Source organism: Schistocerca serialis, chromosome 3 (genome assembly GCF_023864345.2).
Source record: "Schistocerca serialis cubense isolate TAMUIC-IGC-003099 chromosome 3, iqSchSeri2.2, whole genome shotgun sequence".
Lineage (NCBI taxonomy): Eukaryota > Metazoa > Arthropoda > Insecta > Orthoptera > Acrididae > Schistocerca > Schistocerca serialis.
In genome coordinates, this window is record NC_064640.1 from 247,263,610 (window position 1) to 247,282,278 (window position 18,669).

Here is an 18,669-nt window from a genome sequence, read left to right on the forward strand (position 1 = left end):
CACTGATAAATATGGTAATGGAAAGTCCTGGTAGAATGTGAATAACTTAGGAGTAAAGATAAGAACTCATTGAATAGTGGAGGATTCGTCGAAAAGCACATAAACAAGAGGGAGCACATCATTAGTTTTTGGACGAATCCTTTTACGTATGTGTCTATGTGAATACGGATTTGTCCATACACTGGCAAAGTTCTTAGCCTTGTTAATGTGCCTTTAATGACTTACACATCTACTATTCAGTGAACTGTTACCTTGTGTTCTAATTATTATGAAAATGGAATCCCAAGGTTTAAAAACCAACGGATATGGTTCTAGAACTGACTGAAAAGCATAACAACAGTTTATATCTTATGTTCCACTTAATTCAGTAGAATTAAATATTACCTCTTCTGCGTAAACCAGAATATCATCTATATGGTTCCTATCAATAGCTTTATCTTACTTCAGAGTAATTTTGTTCAGGGTCAGAAACACAAAGTGGCTGTTTGACGAATCAGCAATGTTTACACATAATTAATCATCTTTAATAAATCATTTTGAAAATCATTTCATATATTAACATTTACACTTTTCAGTTCAGGAGTCAACATTTCATCTGCAGATATTTATCCCATTTTCCTCATGTACTCTCACATAAGTAAATATATTAAATATTTCACACACAATATTATTCTTAAATGACTCTTCCATTACAGACTTGATGTAGAATGGCAGGTAATCAGATGCAGGTTGTCTGGTACAAGGTTACAGGGAAATATAACAATTAACGGCTATAGGTGTTCTACTTAAAAAAAAAGTGGGATCTACCTTAGCAGAAATTATAAAACACCAAAAAATAAATATTTACAACTTCTTTTTTGTCACAAGTTAAATGCCCATAAGTATCTCATTAGAAAAAAATTATTTCACTTCATACAGTCTATTTGGCAATTTATATTCACATATATATATTATATATTCTTTTTTCTTTTAATCAACACTTTCTGAGTTCCTGTCACAACAGTGACAATATCCACATTATACTTAATACCAGGCAGCACAGTAGAAGTTCTGTGCAAAAGGTGTTTGTAGGCACACTGCATTTTGGTTTATAAAACTCATTCATCTAACTTGTTCTTACAAAATAAGAGAAATGAAATTGGGAGTAAATTCTTCTTCCTGAGAACTTCAACTGAAAATTTAATGTAAAGAAACCATCTACAATGAAAACAAAACAGTAGTACAAAAATCACAAGTTCTCATGAACTCTCAGCTGTGGCATCATATCAACTCAACATTTCAAAGCACAATTTCACAATCTGTGATTGTTTTCCTTAAATTTGGAAAATAAAATACTACATGCTTAAAAGCTTATAGCACCACTCCCTAAATTTCAGTTGTACTTGTGGATGGACAAAGTGCTTTGAGATTATCATGTGTAACCTCGAGAGCAAGGACGAGGTAGTAAATTTTGATGTGCCCCTATAAAACCAAGAAGTTTTTTTTACATGATTACTGTCAAAATAATGTGCACTAAAAAGATATAATAGTCTCCAGTCACTGAAAATGAAAAATCCATCTGTCTGTGATTTATTTTCATGAATACTCCAGTGTATATCCACAAGGAACAATTTATCCATTGCCAAATTATTTCAGTGAAATCTCCATTGCTGAAATGATTTGGTATTGAAACTAATACATGGTAGGTATTTACCGTAACTGTTGCTTCACTAAACCTCAAGTAAGTACCACAGTTAGAACAAAAAACATTTTCCTTTCATTGCAATTGAAAGTGATGCACAAACTTCTTACTGCCTCATATATCTGCCATTAAACCTACATAAAGTATTAATAATGGCCTTTAAAATCAAATTTCTAACACTACTCATTACAGTACAAGCAGAGAATATCTCATCTCAGTTTACATGTACAGTTCCCAACAACAGTAAATAACTATCTGATGGTAAAGTGTTCCTTCTGGTAAGGCAAAATCATGTATATGAGCCTAGTCATTTATCACGGCTTACATCAAGCCTAAAAACGGGGACTGCTCACAGCATTTGGGTGTTTTGCTGCTAAGTAGTGAACACTGAGACTTTGTTGATACCTGCGGCATTATCAGGTAACAGTATAAGCATGAAAAGGCACAACAAGTACCAAAATAATGGAAACGATGTTCATAATGTTAAAACTAACCACTCATGAATCTGATACTGGATTTTTATGTTTTATTACCTAGCTACATGCCCCTTTCTCTCAAATTGAAAAGGGGCATGTGAATACGATGTATAACAACATCCAGTGTATCAACATTAACCAATCATGGAAGAAATTAAAACAACAGTGTCACACAACAAATTTGTAGCAACAATATGTGACACATACTGCTCTTAAATTTATTACCCATCATGGTGCCTTTGTTGTGGCAATATGTATTTGGTTAACTGAAAGGAAATTTCAACTTATTCTTCCACTATGCATCGCTAAGGAAAAAACTCCAGATTTTTTTTCTAAGCATTTTTAAGGATATGAAATGTAAAGGAAGCCCAAGCTTCACTCTACAATTTCTTGCAAATTATGCAAATTAATGGAAGAGTGCATCAGTCCTCTCCAGTGTAAGCAGCAGATTTAAAATGAAAATTTTATCAAATGCCGCCCATATGTGAACTCTTGCTATGAACCTTACTTACATAGTATTTTTCTTTTTTTTTTTACACTTTAAGAAAGGAGTATTAGGTATGAGCCATATTCAATATATTTTACACAAGTACGGCATAAAGTCACAGAGATAGAAAAATAAGCACACCTGCATCAATCCAGATTCCGTCCAGCTGTACAAAAATCTCAGTAAATTCAACCTTCAACATGAAAAATTAAATGTATGTATAACAATGTAACACACTGTAACAGATGTGACATAACAGCAGCTACATAACATCAATGTCTATATACATTTACAATTTAACAATAGCATGCTACTTTTCCATACATCCACAAGGTAGAAGTGTTTTATGTTACCAGCATTTCCTTGCTCTACAATAACTGCTTCATTGCCAGAACTAATATGGAGCAGTACATAAAACTAATACTGTAGTGAACTTCAATATATTTTGAAATTGTACTGGCTTTACATTGCTTTATTTTCAATGGGAAAATAGGATTCTGCAAGCAGACACATCTCACTTCACAACATATAACTGCTGAGGTTCTTCATTTAAGACAGTCATAAATGAAATTCTGTATACATAGCTTCCATTTCTGAATTAAATGTAACAGTAATGAGCAAAAAGCAGTCACAAAATAAAGTGACATATATTCGTAACAGCCACACAAAATTCTGTTGCTAAAGACTTCTACAAATAATTATGAAATTGTACTTTGAAATAATATTTTATATACACATTTTACTGCAAGTGTGTTGGATCACTAGTTACATCTCAAGGGAATGCAGAGAGGTATCAATGAACAACAATTTATACCCAGACTTTCTGTGTTCATAAGTGTATAATCTTTCAGCAAACTAAGATAACAGAAAATATAGATTATATGAATAAAGGTTTCTTGGATGATACTGAACTAAAAAGAATGAGTTTTTGTTTCTGCAACTATGAAATAAATCAGAACTGTCATGGACATATGCAGTTACTTCAATGTTTTGATAAAATGAAATATTTACACAAAAAGTAATAAATTATCAATTATTTTACAAATTAAAAACAACACAGGGACTCGCATATCTACAATGACTGTTTTTACATGTAGAATATATTTTACTTCATTATGATGCTTCACTGGAATGGTTATGCTGAAGACAACAAAGCAGTTTTAACAGGAATCTCACATTTAGCATTTAAATTTTGGAATCCTTCTAACAAAAGAGTAAATACAAAATATATATTCATATATATACGCACCTTAAAACAAGTTAAACATTTATGGGCAAACATTTTTGTCTGCCTATCACATATGGCAGATGTAGAATTATTAAACCTAAAACTGGGAAATTAAGCAGGTATACGAGACGCATATCAGTCACCAGAAAAATACTTAATGTAATGAGTCAAAATATACTCTGCACATCGATATGGCCATTCACATTGTCTTTTTCACTCTTGATTCACACTTCGTATTTAAAAAAGTATTTAAAAATGTTTTACTTAAACACACTAGTGCACTGAATTACAAGTCCACCAAGCATTTCTAATTTCAGAAAACTATCAACTGAATAAATAATTCAATTAATATTACAGTAGCATTTCACTACAACAGATTTAAATATTACATCAGAATTAAAAAAAATGACTAATTGTATCTTGCAGAACACTGCTGGCAGAAGTGTGACTTAATAAAAAGGTTGTTCGTGTATTTTTTCGCCAGATCACAGAAAATACCTTGTATTCCTTCAAGTTAAAGACACAGTAACACGAGAACCGGGTCTGCACATTAAAACAGTATAACACACACGCACACACATTTCATTTTCACATTAGTACAGGGCTTTAAATTTATGTTGAAGTAGTAGTGCTTGGTTTTTGATGGTTTCCATTCAGTTCACTCCACCGGGTCTCAAAAAATGAACGCATACTGTGACCAGCTTTTCCAACAGGAGAATCATCTTCATTGAATGTTTCACAGTTGTTAAAAATGAGCCTCACATCTGCACAAAATTCTTCACGAGATTTGTACCTGCAAAATTAATAATACATGAGTTTGACTTTCATACAATTCCTAACACAACGAAAATTGGAAAATTGACGTCACTGCAAATCATGGCCCCACAACCACAATGAAAAGCTTAATATTCACTATAGTACAAATACCTGAAAAGAAAAATGAGCCACCACAGTAACAACACAATTTGTAATTCAGCTCACTCTACTGGAATTACAATAGTCTAGTATCAACTGAAACACTAATTGTTATTTCAGTATGTCATGATTACTTACACTTTCTGTGGTATCATATGTGCATGTGTATGCTTGATCTAAATTTTCTACTTGCTACTTCCTCTCTCTCTCTCTCAAACTAATAGTTCAGAAAGCTAATGGTAGTTTCCTCTATTTTTATGTATGCTTATCAGCAGTATAAACAATTTTGCTTCCTGAAGGTAAGTGCTGATCAGCAATTCTCTCTCATAATTTTACTGTTCCCTCAAGTGATGTTTCTTGTATTTCAGGGCTATAAACTATCCAGGCATTTTATTTCATCAGTGTGTATAAGGGCTAGGGTAGGGGGTGAAGTTACAAGCACACACAGGTTCTTATTATGCATCCATTTTGAAATTTCTACACAAGTATTTATTTATATTTAAAATTGTATCTAAATGCATTATGAATATGTGCCCAGTACAAAATCTGTAAATCATATTCAGTATGACATCAAGAGAAGAAGGGGCCAATGCTAAATAGAATCACTGCTACTGATGACATGTACTTATGAACCAATGCTGAACAAGTTGGCAGAATGGAATTACACAGGATTACCAACACGCTAGAAAGTTTCATCATCATAATCATCTGCTATAGTTACTATAGTCTTTTGGGCATGCAATGACTGGGATGCATTATGGTTTTATTAAGTTCCACATGGTCATACTGTGACGGAGAGAACTACTCTCAGATTCTACAGACACATTCCTGCAGCAACAGTCACATTGAATGTCCTGCAATACTGTCCACACAGAAACTCTACATGACAAATCAACACCACATAAAATATAGAGTGTCATTTACTTTTTATCGGTGTTGACTATGGATAGTTCTAGAGTACCACTCCCAGTCTCCAGGGTCTGCACTATGCAATTTTCATTTGACACCAAAATTGGCAAAACAGTGCAGTGTTAGGTCCAGCCTTTTGTGAATAACAGGGTACAGATACTGTGTACTCAGATCATGTGAGCAAGCAAGACTTGATGAATACTTTAAAGGGCGTTATTGTATTCTATAGTGTATTTATTGACCAATATTTTTATTATCAGTGCTCATGTCTGTTCAGGTGTGACTGTGGAGTAAAGGTTTGGTACTACAAGTGCAGTAACGTGTTGTTTTCTTTAACTCTTGATTATAAATAACCGTCATACCACTTTAGCAAAAGGAACATCACTTGGTTGTCAACTACATTTCATGTCAATGCATATTTTCAAATCTTTGTTTTGTACTATTTCTGCTGGATACACGACATTTACCGTGTTTACACTAAATCTAAAAATTCATGTTACAAATAAAAATGAAAGTATGGATACCTAGTAGTCAGCACTGAGTTTATACACGTATAAATTTCTCAGCACTTTGTCACACAGGTAAAAGGGTGTCTATCTTTTCAACAATTACTTACATTTCTCCTAGGGTTTTTCATCATTAATAACCATATGAAGAACTGGAGAGACACAGGACAATTAGTTTAGCAGATGGAACACTTTGATTACACTAGCTGTCTCAGTGAGAGTTATATACAGGGTGGAGGTAACTTGACACCTCAGTAGATTTGATCACAATGAGATTATCATTTTTAGGCTCATGAGAACTCCATCTCCAAAGTTGTGCAAGCATTGAATTTTTATGGACAACCATGTCGAGGATCTACCTAGACTGCCTTGATTCAATAAACTGTCAGTAAGAAATAACTGTCAACAGTTCCAATAAGCTAGCATCAACAACAAATTGGCAGGCCATGGGGTAGCTGTTAGTGATCAGTTCCACTGCAAAGTACAACACATTAACACTAATGTTATGTCCTCACAGTATGTACAAAAGCCACTATCACACACCTCTGATAATTGAGTGCCACAGAGCACACAGACCAACTCCTGCACAGGAACACAACCAATGGATATTTGAAGCAAGAGGAAAGGCATTTCAACTGACAAATCACAATTTAAGTTGACACAAGTAAACCAGAAGCACATCAGATGACAAAATTTGATTTGCAAGCTGTCTACAGTTCAGTTCCCTAGTTGTAGCTTCATACAGAGACTATTATATGGGATGATATAGTGCCACTGGTACATATGTCATAAACACTGATCAAGGGCATCATTTTGTTCACTCACAGCACCATGATAGGCACAATGCAACACAACAACCCACCCCATATCTATTTATATCACTGTAATTTAATGAACAGTCCACAGACATTTAAGTAAACATCCAGTGCTGCATCTATGGCATAGCCAACTACCTCTGCAACCAGACATACATCTGTGACTGGCAACTTGACAGCTCCAGTCAACCAGCATAAGTGCTGGCAAACCAGCACTTGCTGGTGCGTGCACTAGGTGTATGTAAACTTTCTGGACAATGACCAAAATGTGGTCGCTTTTTGTACATTTTACCTCCTGCAGCTGCAACATCAGACACCAGTGTCACCACCAGCAGCCGCACTGCAACAACTGTAGCACAGCAATCAAGTTGTGCTCCATGCAGAAATCCTTTCACTTGCCTATTTAAAATACCACTCAACGACTAGCTCAGTATTCACTCAGTGTCCATTCTGAGCTCTATGCTGGCAGCACCCAGCTGCATCAGCCAGAGTTCATGGTCATCCTTCAAAGCCCATGCTCCAGCCTTTATGCTCTTCGCACTCAGTAGCTCATTCTATGCATCACACATGGAACATCTTCTGTTAGCCATTCTGTGTTGAACCATACAACAGCCAGCACTTGTGGACTTGAACAGTTATTTGTCAAACGTTATCTCTTTCTGTGACTCACTAAAAAACTGTGGTTACTTGCCAAGTGTTGTCTCTTATTGTAGCTCACTAAAGAACTGGACAGTTACTTGCCAAGTGTTATCTGTTCTTTAGTGAAGTTGTCATCAACAAAATCAGTTCTTAGCTTACTTGGAAGCCAGTCTCTCTTCATGCACCATACACCAGTGCATGGCTAAGGTTCTTGGCTAAGGTTCTAGTTGGCAATTAGGACTGAGGTTGTGATTACTGGGTACACAGTTATTTGTATTAATACTATAAATACTACAGGACTGTTGATGAGGGCAAAACTTTTCTACAATGCTTTTATTCCAAAACAAATTAGCAATGAGGATAAAACTCCTCTGCAATATCCTCCTTTCAACAGATCTGGCAATTTCTATCACTGACAACAAGTCCCCATGATTGCAGCATTACATTTTCATCATTGGCAATGAAGTTTCACTTCACAACATACATTTCTGTCATTGGCAACAAAGATTCCATCTTTGCGACATTGCATTTCCGCTATTGGTGACACTACATTCCTGTCTTTGGTGATGTTCCATGTTTGCCATGTTCCATTCTCTGTTGTTAGCAACGAGGTTTCCAGATAGTTTGGACAAATCCTTGTACTGTTCTCCACGTATATGGTACTTTTTTCCTCAACACCCTTTCCACATCCTTGGTGCACTAACACATCACTCTCATTAATGTATGGTCATCATACACCCCAACATGGCATAATTCTACCTGGTTTTCTTGCACCCATGCAACAGAATGCCTTTCTGGTGCCTCCGCTTGGTCATCTCTCTGGGACTCCTGAAGCTGGTGGCTCCATGTGTAGTCACACAGTCAGGCACTGGATAGCATCACTGCAGCACCAGGGGTGCCTAGCAGCTGTCCCCAGTGTGCCTCCAGGGTCAAATACCTGCATATGGCACCGCAACAGACCAGAGAGATTATCTCTGCTTTTGGGCAAGCATCGTAAGTGGTAAGACTGCCAGTTTTACTTGTGAAATGAAGGCAGAGCTCGCCATCTGTAGCATCATCGATGCAACTGATTGCGAACCATTGGCACAAAGCCAAATGGAGGGTCTGAATCAGAGGTCCAGATGGTTCTGAAACTGCATAAGCTGCAGAATCCTTGACTTGCATCACAGGGTAGTGTATCAGGTCCCATTGCAGAAGTCAGGGGTCTCTCAATGCAGGGTGTGGCTGAGATCTGTAGAATGGACTGGGTGGTTCTTTAAGTTAGAGGGTCTTGGAAATTACAGAAAGGGGATTAGTCTAAAAGGGTGCAGGGCAAACACAGGATGGGGGTAGACCTAGCAGAGGTTGCTATTGTAGCTGTAAATTGTCGTGTCTGGAAAGGACCAGAGCTCCAAGTGCTAACAGAAATATCTGAAGCTCAAATTGTTATAGGTACAGAAAGCTGACTAAAACTGGAGATACATTAAGTCAAAATTTTTGCAGAGGAACTAATGGTGTTCAGGAAGATAGATTAAATAATATTGGTGGTGGAGGGGTTACTGCTGTTAAACGTAGTTTACCACGTAGTGAAATTGATATAGATAGTTCCTGCAATTCAGTATTGGTCAAGGTTATACTCGCCAACTGAAATAAATTAATAACTAATTTTACTGAAACCCTCCCCCCCTCCAACCAAATTCATGCGATTCAGTTGCTGTGCAGTTCAACGGAAGTTTGCACTCAATTCAAGTGGGTACCCCTCTCATAGTATCATAGCTGGTGGTGACTTCAATCTACCCCCAATGTTTTGGCGAAAATACATCTTCAAAGCCAGTGGCAGGCATAAAATATAGTCCAAAATTGTATTGCTTTCTCTGAAAAATTATTTTGAACAATTAGCTCATGAGCCCACTCAAAGTGTAAATGGTAGTGAAAACATACCTCACCTCTTAGCAACAAACAATCCTGAGCAAATAAAGGGCATCATTACAGATGCAAGGATTTGTGTCCACATGGTAGCTGAAGCAAGACTGAAAGCAGATAAAATTTCACTGGAACCTTCCTAAGAGACAGTCTCCACTTATTCCAAAGTGCACGTGTATAGACCAGATGTGGCTCAAATTCAGAGAAACAGATAAATAGCAGTTGAGAGATATATATCACATTAATTAATGAGAGATGGTCCTCATCCCCCACAGGGCACAAAACAGGTCAGAACACTGCTGTGGAAGCAATGTAGAAAGCACGTCTAGTTTAAAAGAATACAAAATCTCCAAGATTGTCAATGTTTTACTGAAGCTCAAAATTTAGCACAGGCGTCAATGCGAGAGACTTTACACAACAGAACGCTATCTCAAAATCTGGCAGAAAATCCAAAAAGATATTGGTCATATGTAAAGTACACCAGTGACAAGACAATCAACACCTTCACTGTACGGCAGGAATGGTAATGTTACTGATGACAGTGCCACTAAGTCAGAGTTACAAAACACTGTTTTCCAAAATTCCTTCACCAAAGAAGTTGAAGTACATGTTCCAGAATTCAAATTAAGAACAGCTGCCAACGTGGGTAGCTTAGAAGGGTATATCCTCACTGTAGTAAAGCAGCTTAAATAACTTAATAAATTAAGTCCTCCAGTCCAAATTGTATATCATTTAGGTTCCTTTCAGCATATGATGATATAATGGCTCCATACTTAGCAATCATACACAACCACTCGTTTGTTGAAAGATAGGAACCTAAACACTGGGAAGTCGCACAGGTCACACCAATACCCAAGAAAGGACATAAGAATTAGCCACTGAATTAAAGACTCATATCACTAACACTGATTTGCAGTAGGTTAGCAACCATATTTGCCTGAGTATAAGACGACCCTGAATATAAGATGACGCCCCCCCCCCTTTTTTTAGAGGCACCTTGAGAAAAATGTATTTTTAACATATTCTGACTAATTAAAATTACAAACTACTTTATTGACAAAAAGTATCTGCCAAAAAAGTTAGCTTTATCTATTCTAAACTTATGACATTTATTGACTGTTTACATTTTGATAATATTAGGAAAAATAAAACAAATGAAAAGAAATTGTTTACCTTAATTTTTGGACCATTTCCTTAGCTACCTTTTTTGCTTACTGATCCTGTAGTCTGTGGTACCACTATTTTTAATCACCACCACCACCACCACCAACAACAACAACAACAACAACAACAACATCCTAATAACACAGCTAGGAAATTTATATCTTCATTGTCACAAATATTTGTCTACTTCTTCCGAATATGTTGCTACTTATAAGTTTGTCATTGTGGTGGGACCTAAGAACACAACTGTTTTTTTCTGAATACATATCAGATTTTGCTTCTTCACTGATGTGGAAATGCCACAATATCTCATGCTTCCAAACATGTCACCTGCCTACCACTCCTGCATTGGCTGTGTAGAACTAGCTGACACATACCCTTTCATTCACATCATTCCACAATGAGCATTAACACTGCAGCAAGAAACACATTAGTATGCCACTGGCTCCTATCTCAAGTTTTACAATCACACAGAAATGAATACTATTGTTGAGCATATGTCTAACTTTAAAGTCAGTTTGATTCTGACTACAATTGGACTCAGGCAAACTGCAGTTCACATGTGGTAGATGTTCATAAAAATCCAAATAATGTGGTATAGATTCCTATAGTCAGCAACACGACAAAATTTGCTGCTCGCTCACCGCTCCTCTCCCTGCAATCATCATAGCTCTAAGCCAAGCTAGTGTCACCTTCCCCTTCCAAACCTTCCATAGTGCTGGGCTTGAGCAACTGTGAAAAGCAGTCTGCAATATCTTCTAGTGTGCAAGTCATGTTTAAAAACACCATAAATAAAAGATCACAATTATAATTGAGTCCCATTCTCAAGCTTTCACTCATCCTGTGATCTAGTGAGATCTGTTGGTAATATCTCCACAATGGGTCTTGCCATTGCAATTTGTTCTCACAATAACAGTTACAGGCAGTTTAATATGGTTTATTTCTTTTGCTAGACATTTCATTCTGAACTACTTTTCCTTCTTGTTTCAACTGAATTTTACCATCATGTTCTAAAGCTGATTAAAAGCTGTTAACGTTTTTATCTTGTTTTCTAATATGTGAACAGTGACTGAATTTCTCATTTGCAATCCACATGCTAAATCATTGCAGTCTCTCACATCTAAATAATATGTGGGTCTGGCTTCTGAATCAACTAATGTTTTTTGTAGGACAGCATTTCTGTTTTTGAATGTTACCTTTACTAAAGGAGCAGAATTAATGTTTGTATATGGTATCCATATGTACAAGAATTTTTTATTGCAAACATGTTTAAATACCAAAGTTTTTAAGATGATAGAATTTAATGCTATTTCCTCCCGTGTTTCACAAAACTGTCAAATTTTAATCAGAGTAATAGACTTGTCGTGGCTAGTTCATAGTTTCTCGCATATCTTTTGCACTAATGCCATGCAAGTCAATGTCAGTAATTGTTTGAGCAGTGTTGATACTGCATCAAGCGCTTTGGCATACTGGAAATCTCAAGCCTGTTGGGACATGAGTATCATTAAATTCTCCTCCATATTCTTCAAAATAAATCTGGATGTGACCTCAACAGCCAAAGCTTCATCTCTAAATGTAAGACAACCCCAATATATGAAGACTATCCCTATAAACTCTGCTAAACAACATAAAAATGCTGAACTCAGCAGTATTAGTTTATAATTTGCAAATATAAGACACCTGTATGTTTCACATGATGAGTTTGGAAAAAAAATAATGTCATCTTATAATCTAGTGAATATGGGTACCTCTAAGAAAATGATTTATTGACAAATAATCAGCTCAAATTCAGAAAATATCATTCTTGTGAAACACAACGAGCTCTTTATTCACATGAAGTAATGAGTGCTATCAACAGGGGATCTCAAATGGATTCCATATTTTTAGATCCCCAGAAGGCTTTTGACGCCATTCCTCACAAGGAACTTATAATCAAACTACATGCTTATGGAATATCATCTCAGTTTTGCAACTGGGTCCATGATTTCCTGTCATAAAGGTCACAGTTCTTAGTAACTGATGGAAAGTCACTGAGTCAAACAGATGTGATAACTGGTGTTCTCCAACGAATTGTTATAGGTCCTCTACTGTTCCTAATCTATATGAAGGATTTAGGAGAAAATCTGAGCACCCCTCTTAGACTGTTTTCAGGTGATGCTGTTATTTTGAATTGCAAAATGTTTTAAATAAGATATCTGTATGATGCGAAAAGTGCCAGTCGACTGTAAATAATGAAAAGTGTGAAGTCATTCACATGAGTAGTGAAAGGAATCTGCTAAATTTTGGTTACACGATAAATCACACATATATAAAGGTTGTAAATTGAAGTAAATACTTAAGGATGAAAATTGTAAATCACTTAAACTGGATCTATCACACAGATAATGCTGTGGAGAAAGGTAAGCAAAGACTGCAGTTTATTGGTAGAATGCTTACAAGATGCCACAGGTCTCCTAAAGAGACTGCCTACACTACACGGATCTGTTGTCTTCTGAAGTACTACCGTTCGGTATGGGATATACATCAGATAGGATTGACAGAGGGCATTGAAAAAGTCCAAAGATCGGCAGCTTGTTTTGCATTGTCGTGAAATAGGGGCGAGTGTGTCACAGAAATGATGTGCAAGCAGGTGGCTCATTAAAACAAATGTGTTTTTCATTGTGCCAGGATCTTTTTTACAAAATTTCAATCACCAGCTTTCTCCCGTGATTGCAAAAATAGTCTGTTAGTGCCCACTTGCATAGGGAGAAATGCTCATTTAATAAAATAAAATAAATCAGAGTTCACACAAAAATATTTAAGAGTTCATTTTTCTGGGGCTCTTTGAGAGTGCAACAGTAGAGAAATAGCTTGAAGATGGTCCAATGAACCCTCTACCAGGCACTTAATTGTGAACTGCACTGTAGTTATGCAGATGTACTACAGGGTGACTCTAACTATGGTATTTTCATCAGACACTCTCATGTGGCACCCCTTGTTCTGGTTGTCTTGCAAACATTTAACAGAATGCCTCATTTGACACCATCTCACAACCTCACAGCCCATATGCTGGAGTCAGGGTTGTAGCCACCATACATTCCCCACACCCTGGGACATCCTCTATGCCAAACCAGGGGAGGCACCTCTACCACATAGATTCCTATCAACAGTGCTTTCCAGCATTGTGTGACATTGCCATCCTTCCCCAAGATGGGTAGTCGGAGGGTGGGGGAAGGGGGGCAGGCAAGTTCTGCTGCCAAGAGTGAACCAGCCACCATGTACTAGCACCACGACAAGCACCTTGACGCACCAGCCCCATGACACAATGCACTGACACTAAAATGACTCCTCCATCTCTTTCCCGAAGAGGGAAGGGGATGAACAATCTACAGCTGTTATTGAGATGGCTCTGCCATCACATTCCAAAGGTGGAAGGGAGGGCACATCTATGGCCGTTCGCTGACTACTTCTCAAACCAGATGTCCGTCTGTTACTGGTGTATCAACAGGCTCCAGTAGCCTAACCTACATGCCGGCAAGCCAGTACTGACTGGTACATGCACCACATGTATGGGAACTTCCTGCACAATGGCTAGAACATGCTGGCTTATTGTCCACATTCTCTTCTGCAGCCACCACACAATGCACCAGTCTCACAACCAGCAGAAAAAGCCGCTATGACCATAATGCTGCAATAAAGTCACATGCTACGCACAGAAGTCCTTCTGCCTGCCTATTTAAAACATCACTCAATGACTAGTTCCACATTTTCTCAGCATCTACTCTGTGATCTATGGCAGCCATGCCCAGTGGCATCAGTCAGAACACATGCTTTTCCTTCCCACCTTCCCTCAACATACTCTCCAGGCTTTATACCAGCTGTGCCCACCCCATAGTGTACCATGGCTTGTGGATTTCAACAGAGTTACTTTCCAAGTGTTATCTATTTTTGTAACTCACTAAAGAGCAGTGGTTATGTGCTGGGTGTTGTCTCTTCTCGTAACTGACTAAGGAACTGTGGAGTGTTTACTATGTTGTCATCAATGAAATTTGTTCTTTGTCTATTGGGAGCCACTATGTCTTCAAGCACCACACATTGGTCGAAACAAAATGTTCACGCTCCGTGAGAGTTTCACTTGCTGCTTAGGACTGGAGTTATGTCACTGCTATTATGATTGCTGAGTACATGGTTATTTGTAGTAAGACTATAGTACAACATCTAAAAACTAAACCCCACCTGAATAGGCCATGAAGGCCCAACAGTATTGACCGGCAACCATATTATCCTCAGCCCACAGGCATCACTGGATGCGGATATGGAGGGGCACAAGTGCAACATCTGGTCCACAAAATCATATGATTTCAGTTCTAACGAGTACTTCTGGTCATGTTGTGGAGCTTCCTCCAGCCACTCTCTGAATTATGGACAGTTGCTGAGCAAGAATGGATCAGAATGGCTCTCAATAATTTAGCATCTTGCAGAGTTCATGCCACAATGATGCTTCTGTTAGCATGATGAACAATCTGCTAAACACTATTAATTCAATTGCTCATTCTTAGGCAACATAAACTAGAAAAAAGAAGGTGAGGATCTTCGCTGAGACAGGGTCCACAGCAGTGATTGATAGTTTAAATGATTTAGTGCTGCCTGCAACTGTTGTTTTTCCTGAATTGGATGTGGGATTGTACAGTGTCGGTCTTAGACCATTATCATGTATCTACAAACTGGAAGCACCGTACATTCATTGTATTAGCAATCACTTAAGAATTACACATAAAAACAATTCAGTTTTTACGATACGCCAGGAAAATATAACTTAGTGAACAAAAAATTCATTGATGGCACATTATGCCATAAAGCTCTCTGCTCCTGCATACATTTAATTAGTGTCCACCATTATTGGGCTTATGGGTGCAGGTGTCATAATTGTCACAAAATTAGAAGCATTAGCCCTATTAGTATAGGAACATGTCACTGTTTTAAAAACTACACACATTTCACATCCCATCACACTCAATACACACATTATGGCCGCAAAAGGTTCAATGTGGACATGTGACTACCACATAGCTGTTGCAAAGGTCTTATACACAAATATACAAAGTAGGTACACTCAATATATATAGACGGTGCACATGAGTGTTATTCGACCATGTAGGCATAAAAGTGGTAAAATAGATAAAATTAAAATAAAGCCAAGGTGTGTAGTTTACTAGTCAAATAATTAAAATGTTAAAAACTGTGTTGTTGAGTTATAAGATGAAAGAAGGCTAAGAAAATAATAAAACTGCCATAGTTTGTTATTATAAAGCTATATGGTCCCCCCTTATCATGGCCACAAGAGCCTATCACTATGGCAATGACTGTGTGTCCAATGGCCCTGCAACACTGTCACAGAATGGGTGCAAAATTGTCTAGAAATTTCCCATTTCACAGATCTTTTTGTTTATTTACAACTCTACATGACTTGTTCCTTAAAGGTGTATAAATATCCTCTATCATGTCCATGACTTTACCTTTCTGTACCTTATGCAAGATCTGTAGTGATTCACTAATAGAAGGTACTTTGTGGTTGGAGCTTTTAAGAGAAGAGCAAAGGTGGTGGTTTACCATCACTTATTGTAGTGTGCTCTTTAGACCAGAAGCTAACATTCCTTTCCATTTGCCCAATATGAAACTGAGAGTAATCCCAATAGTTAATTTTATATATTCCTAACTATGAAAAAGGTTCCTATCTATGTGGCATATGTCTCAATCACCATTCTGTTATTGTTCATGTAACTTGTTTTCAAGATGTGCCCACTTACCAATGGGACTAGCATTTCTAATTTTATGACAGTTACGACACCTGCTCTCATAAGCACAATAATGGTGGGTGATGTTTAAATACACACAGGACCAGAGACCCATAGAGCGTAATGTACTCTCAATAATTTTTTTCTAAAATAGGTTACATTTCCCTAGCATATCCTAAGATTTGACATGTTTTTATGTTTAATGCTTAAATGACTGCTAATACACTGGATGTATGGTGCTTCCTTTTTGTAGATACTTGATAATGGTTTAAGACCAAAATTGTAGAAACATACAGCCCATAAAGGACAAATGGCAGATACAGACAGCACTAAATCATTTAAATAAAGAAGAAGTTGCTGAAATTGACAAAAATGGTCAAAATAAAAGTACGAGAAACATATGGACAGGCATGGTTTCGAAGGTTACAGAACAATCACCTAAAACCACATGCACATGTAACAGAGAGAAAAAAAAAAGAAATACATAATACTTAATCCACTACAAACCGAAAACCAATGTACAAAGACCTAAAATTCTGAAAGAAGGCCTTCACTTAATAATATCACCCTTACATCAAATAATACCAACAATACGATTAGGATAATTTGCCACTAACCACACAGAGGAGGCACTGAGTTTCCAACAGGCACATTTAAAAGTAGACTATTGGACATTACTCAGCTGTTGGATAAAGTCCTTCATCAGACAGACACACACACACACATACACACACACACACACACACACACACAGTCTTCTCTGTCCCACTCTGGTTGGAGCTACAAGCTACAGCCCTCAGTGACAACAGTGCTGCACCTGCAGTCAGACTGGGATGGAGGTGTCTGTGGTCCAGTGTGTGAAAACTGAATAATATCCAACACCCTACTTTTAAATATGCCTCCCTCTATGCAGTGAGTAGCAAACTATCCTAATCACATTTTTGTTATTACAGATTTTCCATTGTTACAGCAGAGAATAAAATTCCAGGGTATATACAGGTACCTGTTGAGCTAGTGTTGCAAAATGTGTTAAGCATGTTCAAGGAACTATTTCTCTCTCCTGTCCTTCATACACCATTTTTAAATGATAACAAATCAAATCATCAAAAAACACTTTATGTATGAAATAAATGTGTAAACTCAGCCAGGAATTAATACTAACTTAACATTAATTCCAAACACATATCCGACATTATAAAGTAGTGCAGTAATTACAACTTACGTTGAATCCTGGAGCTTCCGCTTGATTGTGCTCAAGTCCATTGGATTCTTTATAATTTTTCGATACGTTGGGAACTGTTTAGTGTTCACTGGCAGCAAAAATGGCCATGCCTCATCATGTGCCTCTAAATCCTCAAGCAGGACTCGACATGGATTGAGATCCTTGGCAACCTTTTTACTTGATGAACCACTACTTTTGTCCTTCTTGCTCTGACTTGTTGTATTTTGCGTTGTTTGAGGTGGAGAAGCATTTGGAGCTACAGATGAAGTATCTTCAATCGGTGCAGCTGGAGTTGCCGGTGGACTGTGAAAAACATCAACAAAATTTTATATGAGTTATAAGACATACAATTAGCAACAAAGCATTTATTCAACATATTGCTCACGAAAAGCTTACTATAGAATATGAAAATAATCAATTTTTGATAATATAACATAACTGGATATATAAAAATCTACTCACCAAGTAACAGTAGGAGAACACACATATAAAAAAGATTTTACTTATGCGAGCTTTCGGAGCCCACGGTTCCTTCTTCTGGCAGAAGAGCTGGTGGGGAAGGAAGAGGGGTGAAGGGAAAGGAACTGAGAGCTTTAGGAAAATGGGTAAAGTTTGTAAAAGTCACCCAGAACTCTAGGTCAGGGGAGACTTGCCCACATGGGATGAGATGGAAAGTCTTTTCATTGCGCCCAGTTAAGTTTCTCCTGGCTCTATCCCTTTTCCTAAAGCTCTCCAGTTCTTTTCCCTTCACCCCTCTTCTTCCCATTCAAGCCTTCAGCTGGAAGAAGGAGCCATGTGCTCCAAAAGTTTGCATAAGCAAAACCTTTTTTTTTATATGAGTGTTTTCTTGCCGCCACTTGGTCAGTAGATTTTTCATCTATCCAATTACATTACTACAAAATTTGCAATAAAAAGTTTATTACTACTGCTTACTATTTAGTTCCAGCATCA

At 37.3% G+C, this 18,669-nt stretch overlaps 1 protein-coding gene across 1 annotated transcript in view; it reads right to left on the reverse strand.

Moving 5' to 3' along the window:
• Positions 1–502: 502 nt before the first annotated feature.
• LOC126469996 (bromodomain adjacent to zinc finger domain protein 2B-like) overlaps positions 503–18,669 on the reverse strand; it is a 296,201-nt gene continuing 278,034 nt past the window's right edge. Inside the window, exons 32-33 of the mRNA XM_050097452.1 lie at positions 17,719–18,021; positions 503–4,665 (exon numbers count right to left, since the gene is read on the reverse strand). Of these exons, the coding sequence (XP_049953409.1) occupies positions 4,485–4,665; positions 17,719–18,021 (484 nt within the window). The 3' untranslated portion in view covers positions 503–4,484. The remainder of the gene's footprint in view (positions 4,666–17,718; positions 18,022–18,669) is intronic.